Below are 26,621 nucleotides of genomic sequence, written 5' to 3'. Positions count from 1 at the left end.
AAGCTCAATGTGTAAATGAATAGGTAAAATGATCATATCTAAGGTTTAGTTGAGTAGGAAGGAGGGAAGACTTCTAATCCGCTGATAAAGCCACGGCCTCCAACGAAGTAAGCTGGCTTGCCTTCCTTGCGGGCTCTGTCGATCAAGGGCCACAGTTTATTACGTTGTTCTCTGTCATCCTTGGACAGGTCCTCAGTGAATCTCAGTTGGTTGTCCCTCAGGTACGAAGATGTCTTGGCTGCTTTCCATGTCGCATCCCTGAGGACTCTGGAGGTGAACTGTATGATGATCCCTCTAGGTTTGGTGCTTCCTGTACGTTTGGCTCCAAGTCGGTGCACGGTGTCGACAGCATCAGGCAGCTTGTGTTTATGTTCTGGTAGAACTGACTGGCAGATTTCTATCACTTTTCTTCGTATGTCTTCTTTCTCTGTTTCTTCAGCTCCTTGTAGTTTGAGATTCCATCTCCTAGAATATCTTTCCAACTCAGCAAGCCTCTGCTGGCAGTTGTCCACCCGACCTTCCTCTCTTGTTACTTTTTTTCCCAGGTCATTCACTTTCTCCTTCATATCATTCACTTCAGCGCATATAAAGTCAATAGTCTTTTTGAGACCCTCAATCTTTAGCGTGTTCTCCGTCACCATGCTCTCTAAGTTGTCAGAACGGGCGTTTATCAGCGCAGACAGACTGGATATTATCTCATTTGTAGCAGAAGACTCCGGGCTGCTGCGTTCATACAACACCTTTTTCGGTGCTGGCGATTTCAGAGGAGTAACAGGTAGGGCAGGAAAGTCATCAATTTCCTCCTCATTCAATGTCAAAGTTAAGGGAGCAGCTGCGTAGTTGTGGCAATTGTCAAATAACGCGTTGCCGGTTGTAGCGTTAGCTACACTAGCCTCGTTAGCCGTCTCAGATGTAGGCCTGGACTTGGACGTGTCTAGTCCTCTTTTCGCTCCTTTCGGGTTCGGCATTCTGTTATAACTATTGTGTCCGTTATCTTGTAATGAATTAATAGTGCTAGTGTTCATATAGTCAGGGTTTTACCGCGTTTTATGAATTTTCTGTGCAGATCTCGGTAGAGAGCGTCTACTCACTCCGCCATCTTGGCTCCTCCTCTTGAGAAGCTCCCGTTCACTTTTCAACTCTTATATCTAAAACTGTAGCTTTGACTGGTCACACGGATGTTGGTCACATCTTAATGTACACACGGATGTCTGACCCTTCAGATGACGAATCCGGTGGCGCCATCTTGAAATTAATTATAATCTGTCAAAATATAATGTAAGATATTATGAATTATTCTTCATTATTATGTGAAGGCAGAAATGTTGACTAATCATTCAGGGTGGTCAATATGTTGTTGTGAAAAGTCAAAACTCATTTTTATAGACCTGGAATATAATTACAGATAATTAGATGAAGCTGATTTTTTGTTAAAACGGCGCGGTTCCGCCCGAACACGGAGCAGAACGCGGTTCCGCCCGAACACGGAGCAGAACGCGGTTCCGCCCGAACACGGAGCAGAACGCGGTTCCGCCCGAACACGGAGCAGAACGCGGTTCGGGCGGAACCGCAGATAACGCTCCGCTTTCAGCAGCTTATCAGCTGCAGGGCGGCGCCACCAAACCCAAAACGCCCCCAGGATGTTCGCTCACGGCCAGCTGATAGAGGCTGCAGCCGGGCCAGAACAGAACCAGGCAGCCGGGCCAGAACAGAACCAGGCAGCCGGGCCAGAACAGAACCAGGCAGCCGGGCCAGAACAGAACCAGGCAGCCGGGCCAGAACAGAACCAGGCAGCCGGGCCAGAACAGAACCAGGCAGCTGGTCTGTTTCCAGACTCAGTAAAACTCAGATGATCAACAAACAGCTGATTGGTTCTGCAGTGAGGAAGAGGAGGAGGAAGAGCCACAGTGTGTGTGTGTGTGTGTGTGTGTGTGTGTGTGTGTGTGTGTGTGTGTGTGTGTGTGTGTGTGTGTGTGTGTGTGTGTGTTTTGGTATGATCAGCTGCATGTTTGCTCTCAGTCGCTCCGTAAATGTGGAGCAGGAAGTCCAGCAGAACCAGAACTTCCAGAACTCAGGTTGGTTTGGACTTTAACTTCTCCTGAACCAGTTCAGCCAAAATTAGAAACCAGTTTAACTGGAACTGGAGGCCAGTTAGTCTGATCCGTTTAAAACTAACCTTCCAGCTTCTCTCTCTGACATCACAGAGGGCAAAGGTCGCAGAGATCAGAGGACGTGATTATAGATGATTGATCTCCAGTCGATCAGCTGGTTGAAGGCGATGAAGGTTAACTAACGACCTTCATCTGAAAATAAACCAACGATGATGATGATGTTTTATTCTTCATCTTCACTTCATCTGTTTCCATCTCAGAGAAGATTTTAGTCTCCGGTCGGGTTGTTGGTCAGTTAGCTAATCCCAGCTAATCCCAGATAATCCCAGATAATCCCAGATAATCCCAGATAATCCCAGATAATCCCAGTTATCAATCAGTGCATCAAGTTTAATTTATTATTTAAATTAGTTTCATCAGTTTCTCTCTAAAAACCTGTTTGATTCGTCCGTCAGTTGCTGCTCCTGCAGGTTTGAGGTTTTGTGAGGAACCCGGTTCAGAGCGTGTTGGTCTCTCTGGGTTCTGATCGGGCCGGTTGGGCAGAACTCTCTGGGTTCTGATTGGGCCGGTTGGGCAGAACTCTCTGGGTTCTGGCCGGTTGGGCAGAACTCTCTGGGTTCTGATCGGGCCGGTTGGGCAGAACTCTCTGGGTTCTGATCGGGCCGGTTGGGCAGAACTTCTGCCTGTCATCTGATCCAGTGAACCGTTGGAGGGGGAAACACCCAGAAAGTCAAACACAGCGAGTCGGGCCTGAACACAACCGGTACCTCCTCAATGTAAACATGAGCTGTTAGAGGTCTGATCAGGATGTGGGAGGTTCTGACCCGTTAAAGGTTCTGACAGAGCCGTCTTTGTCGGTTTGTCCTGAAAGGCGTCATTCGGGTCGGACCCGTCCTCGCCCAGGATTTGCATGCTGCAGGAAACAGAAACAAACTCATTTTCATTTACGGCTGCAGGCCGTCGGGCTGCAGCTCTTCTCTCACAGGAACCAGAACCATCAGAGTTCTGCCGGGCAGAACCCGACTCAAACGCTACAATTCAGTCTCTCTCCAGAACCTCCTGATTATTTCCAACATGGCCGACATCTTTAAATAATCTGCTGAATGCGTCAGAACACAGGCTGGTGAGTCTCTGCTGTTATCTACGAAAGAAGGTCCAAATGGTTCTGATGGACCCGGTTGAGGCTTCTATATTTACTGCTCCACCTTGGGTTCACCTGTGATCCAGGTGAGGCGCTCCTTAAGACACAACGGTTCTGGAACCTGGTCTTTACTGAAGCCCAGTGGATGTTTCGGGTTCTGGTATCTGTGCAGAACCACTCCAGAAGTAATCTCTGGTTCTGTGCTCACTGAACAGAACTTCCTGGTTCTGATCGAAAAGCTTGGTGCTCAGCTGGTCTTCCTGGTTCCTGTTGGGTTCATTCCAGGGTCGGATCCAGGAATCCTCCATGGCGGCAGTGGGAGCGGACGCGACCGGGTTGTGGTTCCTGACACCAGGACTCTTCCTCCTCCTCCTCCTCATCCTCTTCTCCATCTTCCTGACTGCTCTGTGTAGCGACTGCAACAGGTCAGCTCTGCAGCCCGAACACAAACACTCTGAGACAGACGCAGTCAGAGGCAGACAGAGGCAGTGAGACGCAGTGAGACGCAGTGAGACGCAGACGCAGACAGACGCAGTGAGACGCAGACAGACGCAGTGAGACGCAGACAGACGCAGACAGACGCAGTGAGACGCAGACAGACGCAGTGAGACGCAGACAGACGCAGTGAGACGCAGACAGACGCAGTGAGACGCAGACAGACGCAGACAGACGCAGTGAGACGCAGACAGATGCAGACAGACGCAGACAGATGCAGACAGACGCAGTGAGACGCAGACAGATGCAGACAGACGCAGTGAGACGCAGACAGATGCAGTGAGACGCAGACAGACGCAGTGAGACGCAGACAGATGCAGTGAGATGCAGACAGACGCAGTGAGATGCAGACAGACGCAGTGAGACGCAGACAGACGCAGTGAGACGCAGACAGATGCAGACAGATGCAGTGAGACGCAGACAGATGCAGACAGATGCAGTGAGACGCAGACAGACGCAGTGAGACGCAGACAGACGCAGATAGACGCAGTGAGACGCAGACAGATGCAGACAGATGCAGACAGATGCAGACAGACGCACTGAGACGCAGACAGATGCAGACAGACGCAGTGAGACGCAGACAGATGCAGACAGACGCAGACAGACGCACTGAGACGCAGACAGATGCAGACAGACGCAGACAGACGCAGTGAGACGCAGACAGATGCAGACAGACGCAGTGAGACGCAGACAGATGCAGACAGACGCAGACAGACGCAGTGAGACGCAGACAGATGCAGACAGATGCAGACAGACGCAGTGAGACGCAGACAGATGCAGATAGATGCAGACAGACGCAGTGAGATGCAGATAGATGCAGACAGACGCAGTGAGACGCAGACAGATGCAGATAGATGCAGACTGACGCAGTGAGACGCAGACAGATGCAGACAGACGCAGTGAGACGCAGACAGATGCAGACAGACGCAGTGAGACGCAGACAGATGCAGACAGACGCAGTGAGACGCAGACAGATGCAGACAAATGCAGACAGATGCAGTGAGACGCAGACATGCAGACAGATGCAGTGAGACGCAGACAGATGCAGACAGACGCAGACAGACGCAGGGAGACGCAGACAGATGCAGTGAGACGCAGACAGATGCAGACAGACGCAGACAGTTGCAGACAGATGCAGACAGACGCAGTGAGACGCAGACAGTTGCAGACAGATGCAGACAGACGCAGTGAGACGCAGACAGATGCAGATAGATGCAGACAGACGCAGTGAGATGCAGATAGATGCAGACAGACGCAGTGAGACGCAGACAGATGCAGACTGACGCAGTGAGACGCAGACAGATGCAGATAGATGCAGACAGACGCAGTGAGACGCAGACAGATGCAGACTGACGCAGTGAGACGCAGACAGATGCAGACAGACGCAGTGAGACGCAGACAGATGCAGATAGATGCAGACAGACGCAGACAGACGCAGTGAGACACAGACAGATGCAGATAGATGCAGACAGATGCAGACAGACGCAGTGAGACGCAGACAGATGCAGACAGATGCAGACAGATGCAGTGAGACGCAGACAGATGCAGACAGATGCAGTGAGACGCAGACAGATGCAGACAGATGCAGTGAGACGCAGACAGATGCAGACAGACGCAGTGAGACGCAGACAGATGCAGACAGATGCAGACAGATGCAGTGAGACGCAGACAGATGCAGACAGATGCAGTGAGACGCAGACAGACGCAGTGAGACGCAGACAGACGCAGATAGACGCAGTGAGACGCAGACAGATGCAGACAGATGCAGACAGATGCAGACAGACGCACTGAGACGCAGACAGATGCAGACAGACGCAGTGAGACGCAGACAGATGCAGACAGACGCAGACAGACGCAGACAGATGCAGACAGACGCAGTGAGACGCAGACAGATGCAGACAGACGCAGACAGACGCAGTGAGACGCAGACAGATGCAGACAGACGCAGTGAGACGCAGACAGATGCAGATAGATGCAGACAGACGCAGTGAGATGCAGATAGATGCAGACAGACGCAGTGAGACGCAGACAGATGCAGATAGATGCAGACTGACGCAGTGAGACGCAGACAGATGCAGACAGATGCAGACAGATGCAGTGAGACGCAGACAGATGCAGACAGATGCAGACAGATGCAGTGAGACGCAGACAGACGCAGTGAGACGCAGACAGACGCAGATAGACGCAGTGAGACGCAGACAGATGCAGACAGATGCAGACAGATGCAGACAGACGCACTGAGACGCAGACAGATGCAGACAGACGCAGTGAGACGCAGACAGATGCAGACAGACGCAGACAGACGCAGACAGATGCAGACAGACGCAGTGAGACGCAGACAGATGCAGATAGATGCAGACAGATGCAGTGAGACGCAGACAGATGCAGACAGATGCAGACAGATGCAGTGAGACGCAGACAGACGCAGTGAGACGCAGACAGACGCAGATAGACGCAGTGAGACGCAGACAGATGCAGACAGATGCAGACAGATGCAGACAGACGCACTGAGACGCAGACAGATGCAGACAGACGCAGTGAGACGCAGACAGATGCAGACAGACGCAGACAGACGCAGACAGATGCAGACAGACGCAGTGAGACGCAGACAGATGCAGACAGACGCAGACAGACGCAGTGAGACGCAGACAGATGCAGACAGACGCAGTGAGACGCAGACAGATGCAGATAGATGCAGACAGACGCAGTGAGATGCAGATAGATGCAGACAGACGCAGTGAGACGCAGACAGATGCAGATAGATGCAGACTGACGCAGTGAGACGCAGACAGATGCAGACAGACGCAGTGAGACGCAGACAGATGCAGACAGACGCAGTGAGACGCAGACAGATGCAGACAGACGCAGTGAGACGCAGACAGATGCAGACAAATGCAGACAGATGCAGTGAGACGCAGACATGCAGACAGATGCAGTGAGACGCAGACAGATGCAGACAGACGCAGACAGACGCAGTGAGACGCAGACAGATGCAGTGAGACGCAGTGAGACGCAGACAGATGCAGACAGACGCAGACAGACGCAGTGAGACGCAGACAGTTGCAGACATGCAGACAGACGCAGTGAGACGCAGACAGTTGCAGACAGATGCAGACAGACGCAGTGAGACGCAGACAGATGCAGATAGATGCAGACAGACGCAGTGAGACGCAGACAGATGCAGATAGATGCAGACTGACGCAGTGAGACGCAGACAGATGCAGACAGACGCAGTGAGACGCAGACAGATGCAGACAGACGCAGTGAGACACAGACAGACGCAGACAGACGCAGTGAGACGCAGACAGTTGCAGACAGATGCAGACAGACGCAGTGAGACGCAGACAGATGCAGACAGACGCAGTGAGACGCAGACAGATGCAGACAGACGCAGTGAGACGCAGACAGATGCAGACAAATGCAGACAGATGCAGTGAGACGCAGACATGCAGACAGATGCAGTGAGACGCAGACAGATGCAGACAGACGCAGACAGACGCAGTGAGACGCAGACAGATGCAGTGAGACGCAGTGAGACGCAGACAGATGCAGACAGACGCAGACAGACGCAGTGAGACGCAGACAGTTGCAGACAGATGCAGACAGACGCAGTGAGACGCAGACAGTTGCAGACAGATGCAGACAGACGCAGTGAGACGCAGACAGATGCAGATAGATGCAGACAGACGCAGTGAGATGCAGATAGATGCAGACAGACGCAGTGAGACGCAGACAGATGCAGATAGATGCAGACTGACGCAGACAGACGCAGTGAGACACAGACAGATGCAGATAGATGCAGACAGATGCAGACAGACGCAGTGAGACGCAGACAGATGCAGACAAATGCAGACAGATGCAGTGAGACGCAGACAGATGCAGACAGATGCAGTGAGACGCAGACAGATGCAGTGAGACGCAGACAGATGCAGTGAGACGCAGACAGATGCAGACAGACGCAGTGAGACGCAGACAGACGCCGTAAGACGCAGACAGATGCAGACAGACGCAGTGAGACGCAGACAGATGCAGACAGACGCAGTGAGACGCAGACAGATGCAGACAGACGCAGTGAGACGCAGACAGATGCAGACAAATGCAGACAGATGCAGTGAGACGCAGACATGCAGACAGATGCAGTGAGACGCAGACAGATGCAGACAGACGCAGACAGACGCAGTGAGACGCAGACAGATGCAGTGAGACGCAGTGAGACGCAGACAGATGCAGACAGACGCAGACAGACGCAGTGAGACACAGACAGATGCAGATAGATGCAGACAGATGCAGACAGACGCAGTGAGACGCAGACAGATGCAGACAAATGCAGACAGATGCAGTGAGACGCAGACAGATGCAGACAGATGCAGTGAGACGCAGACAGATGCAGTGAGACGCAGACAGATGCAGACAGACGCAGTGAGACGCAGACAGACGCAGTAAGACGCAGACAGATGCAGACAGACGCAGTGAGACGCAGACAGATGCAGACAGACGCAGTGAGACGCAGACAGACGCAGTGAGACGCAGACAGATGCAGACAAATGCAGACAGATGCAGTGAGACGCAGACATGCAGACAGATGCAGTGAGACGCAGACAGATGCAGACAGACGCAGACAGACGCAGTGAGACGCAGACAGATGCAGTGAGACGCAGTGAGACGCAGACAGATGCAGACAGACGCAGACAGACGCAGTGAGACGCAGACAGTTGCAGACAGATGCAGACAGACGCAGTGAGACGCAGACAGTTGCAGACAGATGCAGACAGACGCACTGAGACGCAGACAGATGCAGACAGACGCAGACAGACGCAGTGAGACGCAGACAGATGCAGACAGACGCAGTGAGACGCAGACAGATGCAGACAGACGCAGTGAGACGCAGACAGATGCAGACAGACGCAGACAGACGCAGTGAGACGCAGACAGTTGCAGACAGACGCAGACAGACGCAGTGAGACGCAGACAGATGCAGATAGATGCAGACAGACGCAGTGAGACGCAGACAGTTGCAGACAGATGCAGACAGACGCAGTGAGACGCAGACAGATGCAGATAGATGCAGACAGACGCAGTGAGACGCAGACAGATGCAGACAGACGCAGTGAGACGCAGACAGATGCAGACAGACGCAGTGAGACGCAGACAGATGCAGACAGACGCAGTGAGACGCAGACAGATGCAGACAAATGCAGACAGATGCAGTGAGACGCAGACATGCAGACAGATGCAGTGAGACGCAGACAGATGCAGACAGACGCAGACAGACGCAGTGAGACGCAGACAGATGCAGTGAGACGCAGTGAGACGCAGACAGATGCAGACAGACGCAGACAGACGCAGTGAGACGCAGACAGTTGCAGACAGATGCAGACAGACGCAGTGAGACGCAGTGAGATGCAGATAGATGCAGACAGACGCAGTGAGACGCAGACAGATGCAGATAGATGCAGACTGATGCAGTGAGACGCAGACAGATGCAGACAGACGCAGTGAGACGCAGACAGATGCAGACAGACGCAGTGAGACGCAGACAGATGCAGACAGACGCAGTGAGACGCAGACAGATGCAGACAAATGCAGACAGATGCAGTGAGACGCAGACATGCAGACAGATGCAGTGAGACGCAGACAGACGCAGACAGAGGCAGTGAGACGCAGACAGATGCAGTGAGACGCAGTGAGACGCAGACAGATGCAGACAGACGCAGACAGACGCAGTGAGACGCAGACAGTTGCAGACAGATGCAGACAGACGCAGTGAGACGCAGACAGATGCAGACAGATGCAGACAGACGCAGACAGATGCAGATAGATGCAGACAGACGCAGTGAGATGCAGATAGATGCAGACAGACGCAGTGAGACGCAGACAGATGCAGATAGATGCAGACTGACGCAGTGAGACGCAGACAGATGCAGACAGACGCAGTGAGACGCAGACAGATGCAGACAGACGCAGTGAGACGCAGACAGATGCAGACAAATGCAGACAGACGCAGTGAGACACAGACAGATGCAGATAGATGCAGACAGATGCAGACAGACGCAGTGAGACGCAGACAGATGCAGACAAATGCAGTGAGACGCAGACAGATGCAGACAGATGCAGTGAGACGCAGACAGATGCAGACAGATGCAGTGAGACGCAGACAGATGCAGACAGATGCAGTGAGACGCAGACAGATGCAGACAGACGCAGTGAGACGCAGACAGATGCAGACAGATGCAGTGAGACGCAGACAGATGCAGACAGATGCAGACAGATGCAGTGAGACGCAGACAGACGCAGTGAGACGCAGACAGACGCAGATAGACGCAGTGAGACGCAGACAGATGCAGACAGATGCAGACAGATGCAGACAGACGCACTGAGACGCAGACAGATGCAGACAGACGCAGTGAGACGCAGACAGATGCAGACAGACGCAGACAGACGCAGACAGATGCAGACAGACGCAGTGAGACGCAGACAGATGCAGACAGACGCAGACAGACGCAGTGAGACGCAGACAGATGCAGACAGACGCAGTGAGACGCAGACAGATGCAGATAGATGCAGACAGACGCAGTGAGATGCAGATAGATGCAGACAGACGCAGTGAGACGCAGACAGATGCAGATAGATGCAGACTGACGCAGTGAGACGCAGACAGATGCAGACAGATGCAGACAGATGCAGTGAGACGCAGACAGATGCAGACAGATGCAGACAGATGCAGTGAGACGCAGACAGACGCAGTGAGACGCAGACAGACGCAGATAGACGCAGTGAGACGCAGACAGATGCAGACAGATGCAGACAGATGCAGACAGACGCACTGAGACGCAGACAGATGCAGACAGACGCAGTGAGACGCAGACAGATGCAGACAGACGCAGACAGACGCAGACAGATGCAGACAGACGCAGTGAGACGCAGACAGATGCAGATAGATGCAGACAGACGCAGTGAGACGCAGACAGATGCAGACAGATGCAGACAGATGCAGTGAGACGCAGACAGATGCAGACAGATGCAGACAGATGCAGTGAGACGCAGACAGACGCAGTGAGACGCAGACAGACGCAGATAGACGCAGTGAGACGCAGACAGATGCAGACAGATGCAGACAGACGCAGTGAGACGCAGACAGATGCAGACAGACGCAGTGAGACGCAGACAGATGCAGACAGACGCAGACAGACGCAGACAGATGCAGACAGACGCAGTGAGACGCAGACAGATGCAGACAGACGCAGACAGACGCAGTGAGACGCAGACAGATGCAGACAGACGCAGTGAGACGCAGACAGATGCAGATAGATGCAGACAGACGCAGTGAGATGCAGATAGATGCAGACAGACGCAGTGAGACGCAGACAGATGCAGATAGATGCAGACTGACGCAGTGAGACGCAGACAGATGCAGACAGACGCAGTGAGACGCAGACAGATGCAGACAGACGCAGTGAGACGCAGACAGATGCAGACAGACGCAGTGAGACGCAGACAGATGCAGACAAATGCAGACAGATGCAGTGAGACGCAGACATGCAGACAGATGCAGTGAGACGCAGACAGATGCAGACAGACGCAGACAGACGCAGTGAGACGCAGACAGATGCAGTGAGACGCAGTGAGACGCAGACAGATGCAGACAGACGCAGACAGACGCAGTGAGACGCAGACAGTTGCAGACATGCAGACAGACGCAGTGAGACGCAGACAGTTGCAGACAGATGCAGACAGACGCAGTGAGACGCAGACAGATGCAGATAGATGCAGACAGACGCAGTGAGACGCAGACAGATGCAGATAGATGCAGACTGACGCAGTGAGACGCAGACAGATGCAGACAGACGCAGTGAGACGCAGACAGATGCAGACAGACGCAGTGAGACACAGACAGACGCAGACAGACGCAGTGAGACGCAGACAGTTGCAGACAGATGCAGACAGACGCAGTGAGACGCAGACAGATGCAGACAGACGCAGTGAGACGCAGACAGATGCAGACAGACGCAGTGAGACGCAGACAGATGCAGACAAATGCAGACAGATGCAGTGAGACGCAGACATGCAGACAGATGCAGTGAGACGCAGACAGATGCAGACAGACGCAGACAGACGCAGTGAGACGCAGACAGATGCAGTGAGAAGCAGTGAGACGCAGACAGATGCAGACAGACGCAGACAGACGCAGTGAGACGCAGACAGTTGCAGACAGATGCAGACAGACGCAGTGAGACGCAGACAGTTGCAGACAGATGCAGACAGACGCAGTGAGACGCAGACAGATGCAGATAGATGCAGACAGACGCAGTGAGATGCAGATAGATGCAGACAGACGCAGTGAGACGCAGACAGATGCAGATAGATGCAGACTGACGCAGACAGACGCAGTGAGACACAGACAGATGCAGATAGATGCAGACAGATGCAGACAGACGCAGTGAGACGCAGACAGATGCAGTGAGACGCAGACAGACGCAGTGAGACGCAGACAGATGCAGTGAGACGCAGACAGACGCAGTGAGACGCAGACAGATGCAGTGAGACGCAGACAGATGCAGACAGACGCAGTGAGACGCAGACAGACGCAGTGAGACGCAGACAGATGCAGACAGACGCAGTGAGACGCAGACAGATGCAGACAGACGCAGTGAGACGCAGACAGATGCAGACAGACGCAGTGAGACGCAGACAGATGCAGACAAATGCAGACAGATGCAGTGAGACGCAGACATGCAGACAGATGCAGTGAGACGCAGACAGATGCAGACAGACGCAGACAGACGCAGTGAGACGCAGACATATGCAGTGAGACGCAGTGAGACGCAGACAGATGCAGACAGACGCAGACAGACGCAGTGAGACACAGACAGATGCAGATAGATGCAGACAGATGCAGACAGACGCAGTGAGACGCAGACAGATGCAGACAAATGCAGACAGATGCAGTGAGACGCAGACAGATGCAGACAGATGCAGTGAGACGCAGACAGATGCAGTGAGACGCAGACAGATGCAGACAGACGCAGTGAGACGCAGACAGACGCAGTGAGACGCAGACAGATGCAGACAGACGCAGTGAGACGCAGACAGATGCAGACAGACGCAGTGAGACGCAGACAGACGCAGTGAGACGCAGACAGATGCAGACAAATGCAGACAGATGCAGTGAGACGCAGACATGCAGACAGATGCAGTGAGACGCAGACAGATGCAGACAGACGCAGACAGACGCAGTGAGACGCAGACAGATGCAGTGAGACGCAGTGAGACGCAGACAGATGCAGACAGACGCAGACAGACGCAGTGAGACGCAGACAGTTGCAGACAGATGCAGACAGACGCAGTGAGACGCAGACAGTTGCAGACAGATGCAGACAGACGCACTGAGACGCAGACAGATGCAGACAGACGCAGACAGACGCAGTGAGACGCAGACAGATGCAGACAGACGCAGTGAGACGCAGACAGATGCAGACAGACGCAGACAGACGCAGTGAGACGCAGACAGTTGCAGACAGACGCAGACAGACGCAGTGAGACGCAGACAGATGCAGATAGATGCAGACAGACGCAGTGAGACGCAGACAGTTGCAGACAGATGCAGACAGACGCAGTGAGACGCAGACAGATGCAGATAGATGCAGACAGACGCAGTGAGACGCAGACAGATGCAGACAGACGCAGTGAGACGCAGACAGATGCAGACAGACGCAGTGAGACGCAGACAGATGCAGACAGACGCAGTGAGACGCAGACAGATGCAGACAAATGCAGACAGATGCAGTGAGACGCAGACATGCAGACAGATGCAGTGAGACGCAGACAGATGCAGACAGACGCAGACAGACGCAGTGAGACGCAGACAGATGCAGTGAGACGCAGTGAGACGCAGACAGATGCAGACAGACGCAGACAGACGCAGTGAGACGCAGACAGTTGCAGACAGATGCAGACAGACGCAGTGAGACGCAGTGAGATGCAGATAGATGCAGACAGACGCAGTGAGACGCAGACAGATGCAGATAGATGCAGACTGATGCAGTGAGACGCAGACAGATGCAGACAGACGCAGTGAGACGCAGACAGATGCAGACAGACGCAGTGAGACGCAGACAGATGCAGACAGACGCAGTGAGACGCAGACAGATGCAGACAAATGCAGACAGATGCAGTGAGACGCAGACATGCAGACAGATGCAGTGAGACGCAGACAGATGCAGACAGACGCAGACAGACGCAGTGAGACGCAGACAGATGCAGTGAGACGCAGTGAGACGCAGACAGATGCAGACAGACGCAGACAGACGCAGTGAGACGCAGACAGTTGCAGACAGATGCAGACAGACGCAGTGAGACGCAGACAGTTGCAGACAGATGCAGACAGACGCAGACAGATGCAGATAGATGCAGACAGACGCAGTGAGATGCAGATAGATGCAGACAGACGCAGTGAGACGCAGACAGATGCAGATAGATGCAGACTGACGCAGTGAGACGCAGACAGATGCAGACAGACGCAGTGAGACGCAGACAGATGCAGACAGACGCAGTGAGACGCAGACAGATGCAGACAAATGCAGACAGACGCAGTGAGACACAGACAGATGCAGATAGATGCAGACAGATGCAGACAGACGCAGTGAGACGCAGACAGATGCAGACAAATGCAGTGAGACGCAGACAGATGCAGACAGATGCAGTGAGACGCAGACAGATGCAGACAGATGCAGTGAGACGCAGACAGATGCAGTGAGACGCAGACAGATGCAGACAGACGCAGTGAGACGCAGACAGACGCAGTAAGACGCAGACAGATGCAGACAGACGCAGTGAGACGCAGACAGATGCAGACAGACGCAGTGAGACGCAGACAGATGCAGACAAATGCAGACAGATGCAGTGAGACGCAGACATGCAGACAGATGCAGTGAGACGCAGACAGATGCAGACAGACGCAGACAGACGCAGTGAGACGCAGACAGATGCAGTGAGACGCAGTGAGACGCAGACAGATGCAGACAGACGCAGACAGACGCAGTGAGACGCAGACAGATGCAGACAGATGCAGACAGACGCAGTGAGACGCAGACAGTTGCAGACAGATGCAGACAGACGCAGTGAGACGCAGACAGATGCAGACAGACGCAGACAGTCTGCACTGCTGTCAGATGCAGCTCACAGCAGTGATATAAATGATAAACGTTTATATTGTTACACAAACACCAATAATGTATGTCGTTTAGCCTGTCATTAATATATGTTTATTTTTTTCCAGTTATATATTTAGTAAACTTGCTAACTAAATATTTAGTTTATCATCATCAATCCTCTTTATTTAGACACAATCATGGTCCATAAACAGAACAAGAACAATAAAAAGAAAGAAAAAATAAAACTATATAATGAAATAATCACTGACAGAACCAGTGATTCAGCAAACTGGACCTGAACCTCACTGAGCTTTGAACAGGTCAAAGTCTGAATGATGCCGTTAGCAGAATCTGTTAATCTACACAAACATCTGATCAGAATGTTTCCAAGCCCAGCAGCTCAGGGTGGTTCACAAACATCTGACTGGATCTACTCCATCGGGGCATCCGCAGCATCCTAAGCTGCATCCTAAGCTGCATCCTAAGCTGCATCCTAAGCTGCATCCTAAGCTGCATCCTAAACTGCCTCCTAAACTGCATCCTAAGATGCATCCTAAGCTGCATCCTAAGATGCATCCTAAACTGCCTCCTAAACTGCATCCTAAGCTGCATCCTAAGCTGCATCCTAAACTGCATCCTAAAATGCATCCTAAGATGCATCCTGAGCTGCATCCTAAGCTGCACCCTAAACTGCATCCTAAGCTGCATCCTAAGCTGCATCCTAAGCTGCATCCTAAGCTGCATCCTAAGCATCCTAAGCTGCATCCTAAGCTGCATCCTAAGCTGCATCCTAAGCTGCATCCTAAGCTGCATCCTAAGCTGCATCCTAAGCTGCATCCTAAGCTGCATCCTAAGCTGCATCCTAAGCTGCATCCTAAGCTGCATCCTAAGCAGCATCCTAAGCTGCATCCTAAGCTGCATCCTAAGCTGCATCCTAAGCTGCATCCTAAGCTGCATCCTAAGCTGCATCCTAAGCTGCATCCTAAGCTGCATCCTAAGCTGCATCCTAAGCAGCATCCTAAGCTGCATCCTAAACTGCATCCTAAGCTGCATCCTTACTTCGGAAGGAGAATATTAACTGGTCCATATTGACCCCTGCTGCCTGTAAACGTCTGCGGTGATTTGATGGGTTTAAAATGTGGCATTTATAAATGACATGGTGAAAATAATAACTTTACCTCCGTTTTTCCTCTTATGACAAACTAAATGACTCAAATTATTGCTGTTAATTTGTGACAGTATAACTTTACAAACGGCCCGCCATAATGGATCAGAACCTTTACCTGAAATCTGGCACCAGAACCAGAAAATGTCCATCCATGACGTCAGATCAGGTGACCATCTGTTTGGGTTTCAGAAACTCGTTTGAGCTCCAGGATTCAAAGACAGAGAAACCGCCGTCGGCTCTCATCCGAGTGGTAAGATCCGCCGAACCGCCGATCGGCTGCAGAACTCCGGCCAGAACCGACTAACCGATGTGTGACCCGGTCTGCAGGTGAAGCTGGAGGAAGTGAAGGAGAACCCGATGATTGGAGAGATCCAGAAGGACGAGAGAGGTGAGCCGTCTGATCCGGAGAAGGTTCTGCAGAACCCGGGGAATCCGGTCCTGTTTCAGTTTGGACCTTTTTCTGTCGCAGAGTTTCGTCCTGGAGGAGATCCAGCGGAGCCGGTCAGTTCCTCCGAAGGCCAACAGGGGGAGCTGCAGAGCCGCCCAGGTCAGGCTGGTTCTGTGGGTCAAACAGGCTGAGCAGGACGAGAAACCAGAACCAGAACATGTTTCCAAAAATAACTCATTAAAATATCCGACTCCCTCTGCAGCTCTCAGTAAAACCTTCTGCTCATTTAAATTCATGGACAGACGAAATATTTGCATGTCAAATGATGTCAGATTCCCCAGAGAGCCGAGCAGCAGAACCAATAAATGGACCAAACTCAGTTTGATCCATTTCTAGAAATATTTACTGGTGGAATCAGTTTGACTTCACCTGCATTAAACATTTATGTCCGTTAGAGAACAACGGCCTGAAAACGCTGCTCTCTGTAGAGCAGGGGTGTCAAACTCCAGTCCTGAAGGGCCGCTGTCCTGCAGTTTTTAGATGTGCCACAGGTACAAAACACCTGAATCAAATGGCTTAATTACCTCCTCAGTTCTCCAGAGCCTTGCTAATGACCTAATTATTCTATTCAGGTGTGGTGCAGCAGAGGCACTTCTAAAAGTTGCAGGACAGCAGAGGACTGGAGTTTGACACCCCTGCTGTAGAGAAACTACAACAGGAAATGTAATGAAGACATTTTTTCTCCCACACATTTGGAAACGACCAGCAGATTCACACAAAGGTAGAAAAATAAAAACAATAGTAATAAAAAGCTGAAGGATCCAGTTAGAAAAGTTACAGTCAAAAATGAACAGCAGTAAATATTAAGGTTTAAAAGCTGAAGGTTTAGCTTAGCTGGAGAAAACTAACTAAATATTTGGTTTAAATGTGACATTTATAAGTGAATAAATGTGAAAAAATAATGAATCCTGATTGTTTTTTTGTTGCTTTTTTTTGGCTAAATAACTGAATTGAATATTTGATTGTAACTTTACTGACGGTTCTCTGCATCGGGCCGATTTAACAACATGAGAAATTAAAATGATATTATACAGCATTTAGGATGCTGTCCTCAGATTGTGGGATGATTTAGAAAAGTAAAATGTGCAGCATGTGTATATATGTGCATAAAAACAACAATAACAGTGAAAAACCGCAGCTATGAGCAGAATGATAGAAGCTGTGGTTTGTTGGGAGGAAGGATTTGTGGTCCAGGTCCGACTGACGGAGACCAGCAGCTCAGCAGCAGCTTCACTCATATTGTTAATATTTAATGTTCACATTTGGCTCGTTTCACGCCTGCAGCTGCTTCATCATCTGTTAGATTCATCACAAGACAAACCGGTTTAAAACACCTGACTACATTTCCCATGATGCCTGTTTTCAGACCGAAAGCCCTCAGAGGGAACCTCAGCCGGAGTCCCTCCCTGGAGGAGCCACCTGGTGGCGCCAGAGAGCAGAGGTGGGGCTGAGAGCCTGACAGGGCGGAGTAAAGGAAAGACTCGGTTTTTAATGACGTCAGTGTTTTTTTACCCTTAGACCTGAATGGCTCCGCCCCTCAAACCTCCGACCACGTCACAGATGGGCGAGGAAACGGCGGCGAGGCGCTGGGACCGTCAGCCAATCGGCTGTCAACGCAGCTTCATTACGTCACTCAGTCCGACGACAGGAACGCGGTTTACGCTCGAGTCAGCAAGAAGCTCCGCTTGGCCAACTCACCTGTTCCCACACCTGAGGGGGCGGGGCCACCGCGGGGGGAGGAGCCTGAGGAGCAGCGCTTCCCTCCGCCGCCTGACCGGGAGACATGGGAGGTGGGAGCAGAATAACCCCAACACCAGGGGGCGCTGTGGCAGCGAGGTGCACAGAGGGTGATGATGATGATGATGATGATGATGATGATGATGATGATGATGATGATGATGATGACTGCCGAGGATTTGAAACCGTCTGTTACCATGGAAACGCTGACCTTTGGAAACCATCCTTCATGAAACTTCTGAGACTTCTGATTGGTCCGTTGTGTTCCGACCCAAACCGGTTCTGATCAGCTGATTTCTGCTGCTCGCTTCATGTCCATCCAGAAGGGGGCGCTGCAGGACCAGGAACTGAAATAAAGTTTAACGTTTCTGAACACAGTGGTTCAGATTGACACGTGTTCAGTGTTTGGTTTTTGTCTTCAAATTGGATAAATATAGTTCTAGTTCCTTAAAACTGAAAAAAAAGTGAAGGTGATGAAATACGAAATATGAGAAATATGATAATTATTTGAAAGTCTTCTGCCTGTCGTCATATTCTTTCCATGAAAACCAAAAATAATATTCTCAAACATTAGTAACGATTTAGAATCAGCATTACAAATGTTAAAGTTTTTCATTTCTCTCTGAAGTTCCAGATTAGGGTATTGATTCAATATATTTCATCTTGATTATCGATTATTAGGGTAAATTCTGTGTAGCAGATTTTAGTTTCTGGTGAAATATTATCATTTTTCCTCCCAGTGAATCAGGAACAGAAACATGTTGATGAAACCGGAAATCCGGAAACAAGGATTTAAATTCATCATAAAAAGTTTCCATATTTCATAGAGACTGAATGAAACTGAGCGGATTTCCGTGGATGGCCCACAGGGGGCGCTGCACAGCCACACATCATATTCACTCTATTTTCACTCAAACACATCAGAATAAAATAGTTTATTTCCTAAATGTTTGATTTTCCTGGAAGTCTGGGTCAAAGATTAACTGGAAAATGTTTTTAAACTTCATCTTTTCCGTTTTTTATTAATCTGATTAGTTTTGTTACTAATCGCTCATCAATAAATATATTTATCCTGACCTGCTGCTGACATTTTATTGCTATTTTCTCTGTTTTGGATGCCAGAGAATAAAAATGTGAAAATAAAATGAATAAGCCTGAATGCTCTGCTGGATGTTTTATGCTTTCATTGTTTTACAAAAATCATTTTTAAACGGATCTATAATTATATTCTATAACATATTTACGACGATCGTCATAAAAAATCCTCATTTGTTTGATCTGCAGGTTAAGAAATAGTTCAATATCAAAAACATACATTAAAATTTTCTATAATAATCTATAAAATCATAAAATAACAACAATATAAAGAGTGAATTCCAAACCTCGGCTCTCGGTACGGCCAACAGGTTCTGGTTCTGGTTCCAGATCAGTGATGCAACCAAGCTCTGCAGAACGGGTCGGCACCGGGTCGCCACCCTGTGAGTCACTTCCTGCTGATTCAGAGGTCAGCCAGAGGTCAGCTCAAGTCGAGGCAGCGAGCGCGTCCATCCACAGCTGCAGGTCTGACTCCAGGTCCGGGTTCTGGGTTTGGTCCTGGTTTTGGTCCGGTCTGTGGTCAGTCCTGGTGAAGAAACAAAATGTCAGCAGGGATTCAAACCCAGAACCGTCCTGCCGCCTGGCCCAAGGGCAGCGGCCAAAATAAACCACATGAAGTCCAGAAACACAGAGATGCACATGACCTGCGACCTCCAGCCTGAGCACAAACAATGAACTACGTCAATAATAATAAAAATAATTGTTATGGATTCTGGATTTTCCTCTCTTTTAACTGCTTACATGGACATGCTGCAGCTCACATAACCATGTTTATGTGTGACTGCAATCTGGTTCAGTTTAATCTGGTTCAGTTTAATCTGGTTCAGTCTGTTCACATATGACTGCCAGCAGAGGAGAGTAGAAGCTGAACTCTTTGCCTCTCCTGGTTCCGTCCATCAGGAGCTCAGTGGACCAGCGCCGGACGGTGACTGTAACTCTGGTTCAGTTTAATCAGGTTCAGTTTAATCAGGTTCAGTTTAATCTGGTTCAGTTTAATCTGGTTCAGTTTAAAACATAAAATTATCAGAAAGTTTTTTTAATGCAGATTTTGTGGGAATAAACTGGAAAAGTTTCAAAAGTTAATTATTAAATCTTAAAACTTTGGTTCTTCTTCGTTTTCAGCCTAAATTATTAAGAACCACATGCGGCCCGGGAACCCCGTGTTGGAGACCTCTGGTCTGAATAAAGAATTACAAACACAAAGATCAGGATTGGATCAGAACCAGGGACCAGAATCTGGACCTGGACCCAGATCAGGTCTGATGAGCAAAGCCGAACATGGACGAACTTTTATTATCTCAGAGTTTAGGAGCTGCAGGTTCGACTGGTAATCTTCTGGTCCAAATGGACCTGAAACGTTCAACCGAACCGGTCGGTTCTGATCCATCTGAGGCTGCTGCTCTCAGAGCTTCGTGGTTTTGAGAGTTTCTGCTTTTATCTGAGGGAGACTGGCTGGTTCTGATTGGACCGGAACCAGCAGCGAAAAGGCGGAATGCTCCTTTAAGGCAGCTGCTCACACTCCGCACGTAGCTCACGAGCGCTGCGTGTGTGCGCGTGGGGAGGGGCGCGCACGCACAACCCAGCGCGCGCACACAGGCTGCCGAGGCCCCGCCCCCAACAGCACCGCGCAGTAGCGTTTCCTGCCGGTCCCGAAGGTTCTGGTTCTGGTTCTGGTTCGGCTCAGACTTTGAGTCTTGTTCTGACTCTGAAGACACACAGGAGGCTCCGTGCACAGCTCCTCTCCACCAATCACCGTGCAGCTCGGTGTCACGTGCTCATCTTGTTTACTACACGGTAGGAAAATGACCCAGAGGCTGATGGGAAAACCAGGAGAGGACTACAAGCAGGGATCAGGATTCGGTCCGGAGTTCTGCTCAGAGGTTTGAGGAAAAATGGGGTGTTGTTGCCATGGAAACAGATGATGGCGTGATCTATCTATCTATCTATCTATCTATCTATCTATCTAATTAACTAACTGACTGAATACATTTATAACTAAGTAGCTATCTAACTTATAAACTGGCTAATTAATTACCTATTTAATTATAATTAGCTAGCTAACAAACATGTTTAATTATTTAACAGCACAGAGTTTTAGGTTATGTTCTGTACAGCACAGTTATCATTATTAATCTTATATATATATATATATTGTGTGTGTGAACCTACATTCGCTGCTGGTACTAACTAACTAACTAACTAACTAACTAACTAACTAACTAACTAACTAACTAACATCGTGTCACATGGTGTCATCTCTTCACTCTCATCTCAATCTGGTTTCCCTCCAGTCTGATCCATTCCAGGTCTTGGTGGAAACCAGTTTCTCCCTGTCACTACACACACACACACACACACACACACACACACACACACACACACACACACACACACACACACACACACACACACAGGCACGTTCTTCCAGTGTCAGTCTCATTGAGCAGCAGAGGATTCCTGGAGCTGCTGCAGCTCCTCTGGTTGTTTGTGTTGGAGCTTCAGACTCTGCAGGTAGGTGCTGCAGCTGCTGCTGCAGCTGCTGCTGCAGCTGCTAGACGTGGTGGAGAAACTCTGAGGCTTTCCTTTGCTCCTTCCAGCTGTTTTCTGCTTGTTTTCCTGTTCGGTTGGAGCAGAGAAACTTCTGCCTGCAGAGGAAACGCTTGCAAGATTCAGATTCCAGTTGTTGATGTCAGGCTTTTATTGTGAAGGGCTGTTGGGCTGTGATTGGCTGGCAGCTGCTGCTGGTGGAGGTGTGATTTATGGGGAAAACAAGTCGGTCAGTTAACTCAGACGATCATAACCATGGCGACCTGAAAGACAGAGGCAAGTTGATGAGGCGAGGAGCTGAAGCTTCCTGTTCCTTCTGCTCCAGCAGAGGGTTGGTGAAGCTTCAGTGTCACTGTGAGGTCAGAGGTCAGCGATCTGGTGCTCAGCTCAGCCATGGTGGAGTTGACTCAGAGTTGGCTCTGGTTCCTCTCTGCGTTAATCACCAGGCGAAGCTCTTAAAGCTGCAGGAACCTCAGCAGCGTTTGTGAAACCCGACATGATGATGTCACAGCCCCGCCTCCAACCCAAAGCCTGTCGATGCTGCTGATGTTAAACTAGAGCCAGGACTTCAGCCAGCCTGCTAATTTAGATTAATTACATAGATTTTAATTTGTTAAAAAGTTTGACACAATAAAATTTGCCTTTGTTTTTTTTACATACAAAAATACCAAGGCGGAACCTTTGTATTCACCAGTTGCTGGTACAACTGTAAATCTGAGACACACCCACATCACTAGCAGCAGCAGTGGAAACGGGTTCTCTTAATTTCTGCTTTTATGTGATCTGATTGGACGCTGGAAAACACGACTGCCGTGTTCGAGTTGAGCTAAAAGCAGTTAGCCTATCAGTGAAGCTATGCTAGCCTAAAATAGCATCTCAATGCTAACAGGTAGCAGTTAATGCTAATATCAGCATCTATAGTCCACATTTCTAAAGAAGCTCCATGAACAGATGGAAAAACACTTTTATCTGATCTGACTATAAATATGTTCAACTCCGACTGAGAGTGATTTTAAAATGAAAATGTTGCTGATTTTGTTGGTTAAAAGCAATTTATTAATTACAGACCCTGAAATAAACCCAATAAAATGTAAATTTAGTCTGACTTCTAGTTTATTACTTTGCAGATTTTAATAGTTTTGTTCATCTTCATAAAGAAACATGGAGAGAAATGTGAACAATACACACAGGTTCACACGTTAACTAAGAGACCTGTGTGTCTGCTGCTGGGTGTCAAACATGCAGAAACACGACTGGAGGAGGTCGATGTGCCGCATGACGCCCATATATGGCTGCAGCTTCCTGTCAGTGACTCCAGAAACAAGATGACTTGTGATATTTTCTTTTCCTCTGCAGACATGATGCCCAACACTCGTCTGGGAAAACGCTCGCCGTTCGGAGCGCTGGTCGGCCCCGAGACCACCAGGCCCGGCGTCATCATGGCAACAGGGCCGCAGGGCATCAGCAGGGTCAGAGGTCACAGCGACCTAAAGGTGAGAGAGGAAAGGTCAGAATGGTTTCTGTCAGTTCCTGCTGGCCTCTGAACACCTGGCTCCTCTCAGGTGTTCTTCCAGTGTGGCGGCGCAGGCGACCCCCAGGCCGTGTCTACGTCCTGCGGCAGGTCCGTCTCCACTTGCATCGACGTCCCCAGAAGGTTAGGCTCCGCCCCCTCTGTCTGTCTTTCGCTAGTAAACATCCTCTCACCCATGATGCTCTGCTGCAGCCGCACTGCGCCACAGGAAGTGGACATGGACGAGCTAATGGCCGCCATGGTGCTGAGCAGCCTGTCCTGCAGCCCGCCGCAGGGCTCCGCCCACAAAGACACGGCAGGTAAACAACAACAGAAACACAAAACAAAAGTAATGAAAGTAATTCCTGACTCCCTTCCTGTTTCCTGTTTCAGCTCCTTTGATGGACGCCGGCGCCATTGAGCTCTCGGACAGCGGCAGCAGCGGCTACTGGAGCGTCGATCCCAGAAGCCCCGCCCCTTCCTCGCCAACAGACGAAGCCGGAGGCGGGTCGGCCACGCCCCCCGACGAGGGCTTGGACATGGAGCTGGACCAGGTTCTGTTTGAAGAACCGGCGCCACGGAAACGCAGGGTGAGCATGACCAGACGGTGGCGGTCAGACGGCGGTCAGATGGTCAGATGGCGGTCAGACGGCGGTCTGACGGTCAGATGGCGGTCAACGCCGGTCAGATGGTCAGACGGCGGTCAGATGGTCAGGTGGCGGTCTGACAGTCAGATGGTCAGACAGCGGTCAGACGGTCAGACGGCGGTCAGACGGCGGTCTGACGGTCAGATGGCGGTCAACGCCGGTCAGATGGTCAGACGGCGGTCAGATGGTCAGGTGGCGGTCTGACAGTCAGATGGTCAGATGGCGGTCAGACGGTCAGACGGCGGTCAGACGGCGGTCTGACGGTCAGATGGCGGTCAGACGGCGGTCAGATGGTCAGGTGGCGGTCTGACAGTCAGATGGTCAGACAGCGGTCAGACAGCGGTCAGACGGTCAGACGGCGGTCAGACGGCGGTCTGACGGTCAGATGGCGGTCAGACGGCGGTCAGATGGCGGTCAGACGGTCAGATGGCGGTCAGACGGCGGTCAGACGGTCAGATGGCGGTCAGACGGTCAGATGGCGGTCAGACGGTCAGACGGCGGTCTGACGGTCAGATGGCGGTCAGACGGCGGTCAGATGGCGGTCAGATGGCGGTCAGACGGCGGTCTGATGGTCAGACGGCGGCCTGATGGTCAGATGGCGGTCAGATGGTCAGACTGTGATGGTGCGTTTTCCTCCCCAGAATTCCCTGAAGGTGGCGTTCCGCTGCCTGTGGCCAGCCTGTGGGAAGATTCTGACGTCGGTGGTGGGAATCAAACGTCACATCAGGACGGTTCACCTGTGGTAAGGCCCGGCTGTCAAGCCACCAGAACCGACGCCAACACATGATTGGTTGTTGACCTTTGACCTCTGTGTCTCAGCCACGGCGGAGAACACGAGCGATGCTCTCGCAGCGAGGAAGACTTTTACTATTCCGAGATCAACCAGTGGAAGGAGCCGCTCTGTCAGTCTGTTCCCCCTTGTGGCCCCGCCCCCTCCCCCAGCCCCCCCTCTGCTCCCCCTCCATCGCCCCCCTCCCCCCCCATCGGCGGCGCTCTGAGCCGCTCTGCACCTTCACCCTGCAGCAGCTTCTGGCAGGTCCAATCAGAGCACTCCTACCAGGTAGGCGGGGCTTATCACAGGGAGTCACATGACTGACAATTCATTAACGAGTGATCATTTTGTTGTTTGATCCTGAGAAATCAATAAATGGATATTTACCCTGAAGTTGCTGCAGCTGGTCCATATCTTTTATTATTAAAATAATTCAATATGCCATCTTTGCTTTAGGCTCCGCCCCCAAGTCAGGTGGTTTTACCCGCAGCTTCCTGTCGTTTGATGACCCCGCCCACCACGTGCAGCAGACAGGTAAATCACTGAAACTACCAGCTGTTTCCTGGGAAACGTGAAGTTGATCCGGTTCTGGTTCTGAAGCGGTGTCAGTCCATCCACATCCAGAACCAGAACCTCCTAAAGCTTCTTCTGCCACAGTTTCATGTTCTGCGTTCTTCAACTTTAAATTTAGTTTTGATTTGCTGTGAACTTTGACTTCCTGACCTGAGCAGTGCAGGGAGCTGCTGCTCTTCTTCCTGATGCCTTCAGGTTTACTGGTGCAGCGCTGCCCCTGCTGGCCGGCAGGTGGAACTGCAGCAGGGCCAGCAGCTCAGGTGATTTCTGCCTGACCTTTGACCTCTGTGTCGTTTCCAGGGAGCGACATTCCGGGTCCGGTCGGTCAGCGTGGGAGAGCAGTGGCTGCAGCAGCACAGCGCCCCCTGCAGGTTGGTGTTTCTCGATAGTGTTATCCCCTCGGCGGCCTCTGGGGGCGCTCTGACCGCTGTGTGTCTGATCTTCAGGCGGATTCGGAGCGAGGCCAAGAAGTGTCGGAAAGTTTACGGCATCGAGCACCGAGAGCTGTGGTGCACAGCTTGCCGCTGGAAGAAGGCCTGCCAGCGCTTCCTGGACTGATTCCAGGAGGCATCAGGAAGGTCCGGTCCATGTTTTCCGTCAGCCTTTATATGATGATGTTCTGCAGCTTCCATGTTTCCTGGCTGCCAGCTGATGGAGCGGTGATGATGAGGTGCAGACCTTCATCCTGCACGCTCCCAGGCTGCTGGGTCATCTCAGGTCGGGTCAGGGAGGAGGATGAAGACGGCCAAATGTTTTTAATTTCAGCTGCAGTTTATTCAGTGATCCAGCCAATAGGAACCCAGCACTCATGAGGAGGCGTGGCCTCCGAGTCCTCCAGGAAGCACCGGACCTCGTCCAAGGTGTTTCTCGTTCGGAGGTAAAAACCCGGTTCCTCAAACGGACTTTAGGTCCGTTTGTTTTTCTACATTATGTAAATATTGATGTTGTAATAAAACAGCAAAACCTGAACTGCTTCAGAAATTGATTGGAATATTTTGTCGTACAAGAAAACAATAGAAAATATTAAAAAAATATTTCCTGCTCATTTTTTAGCTAACAGTATTCATAGGGCTACAAACACAAAAACTGTGTTTCAGAACATCAGAAGCAGGAGCTTAAAGTCTGATTTATAACGGTAAACTCAACAGCCGCTGCATTTCATCTGATATTTATTGATTATCTGGAGCAACAAACCGGAGAAAAAAGTAAAAATGTTATTTCCTATAA

General features: G+C 50.7%; 3 protein-coding genes across 10 annotated transcripts in view; 2 read left to right on the top strand and 1 right to left on the bottom strand.

Annotated features, from left to right (window-relative positions):
• Positions 1-16,606, bottom strand: part of il17a/f1 (interleukin 17a/f1) — a 39,399-nt gene extending 22,793 nt beyond the window's left edge. Inside the window, exons 1-2 of the mRNA XM_081605678.1 lie at positions 16,520-16,606; positions 16,181-16,398 (exon numbers count right to left, since the gene is read on the bottom strand). The gene's annotated coding sequence lies outside the window, so the exon portion shown is untranslated. The remainder of the gene's footprint in view (positions 1-16,180; positions 16,399-16,519) is intronic.
• On the top strand, positions 1,502-18,645 carry LOC103460123 (uncharacterized). 5 transcript variants are annotated; one of them, XM_081605672.1, is made up of 7 exons: positions 1,509-2,075; positions 3,538-3,677; positions 16,255-16,315; positions 16,393-16,453; positions 16,535-16,612; positions 17,880-17,954; positions 18,032-18,645. In XM_081605672.1, exons 1-7 carry the CDS (start codon positions 2,031-2,033, stop codon positions 18,316-18,318), a joined length of 747 nt encoding a protein of 248 aa, XP_081461798.1. In that variant the 5' UTR covers positions 1,509-2,030; the 3' UTR covers positions 18,319-18,645. The 5 variants fall into 5 exon arrangements, with proteins under 5 accessions (XP_081461802.1, XP_081461798.1, XP_081461799.1 ...); XM_081605673.1 differs by having other exon boundaries at positions 1,510-2,075; positions 3,068-3,677; XM_081605675.1 differs by lacking the exon at positions 1,509-2,075 and adding an exon at positions 2,082-3,234.
• Positions 18,646-20,849: 2,204 nt separating this feature from the next.
• Positions 20,850-26,363, top strand: LOC103460120 (zinc finger protein 395-like). Of its 4 annotated transcripts, none has more exons than XM_081605669.1 (10): positions 20,850-21,139; positions 23,249-23,385; positions 23,455-23,546; positions 23,616-23,722; positions 23,796-23,992; positions 24,691-24,791; positions 24,869-25,109; positions 25,278-25,355; positions 25,695-25,765; positions 25,841-26,363. In XM_081605669.1, exons 2-10 carry the CDS (start codon positions 23,251-23,253, stop codon positions 25,950-25,952), a joined length of 1,134 nt encoding a protein of 377 aa, XP_081461795.1. In that variant the 5' UTR covers positions 20,850-21,139; positions 23,249-23,250; the 3' UTR covers positions 25,953-26,363. The 4 variants fall into 4 exon arrangements, with proteins under 4 accessions (XP_081461795.1, XP_081461794.1, XP_081461792.1 ...); XM_081605668.1 differs by having other exon boundaries at positions 20,851-21,225; XM_081605666.1 differs by lacking the exon at positions 20,850-21,139 and adding an exon at positions 21,238-21,856.
• Positions 26,364-26,621: the final 258 nt, after the last annotated feature.

The sequence above is a fragment of the Poecilia reticulata genome, chromosome 3 (assembly GCF_904066995.2).
Source record: "Poecilia reticulata chromosome 3, P_reticulata-male-v2, whole genome shotgun sequence".
NCBI lineage: Eukaryota > Metazoa > Chordata > Actinopteri > Cyprinodontiformes > Poeciliidae > Poecilia > Poecilia reticulata.
Note: the sequence above shows the minus strand (reverse complement) of the source record. Positions and strands in the feature narration are given on the sequence as shown.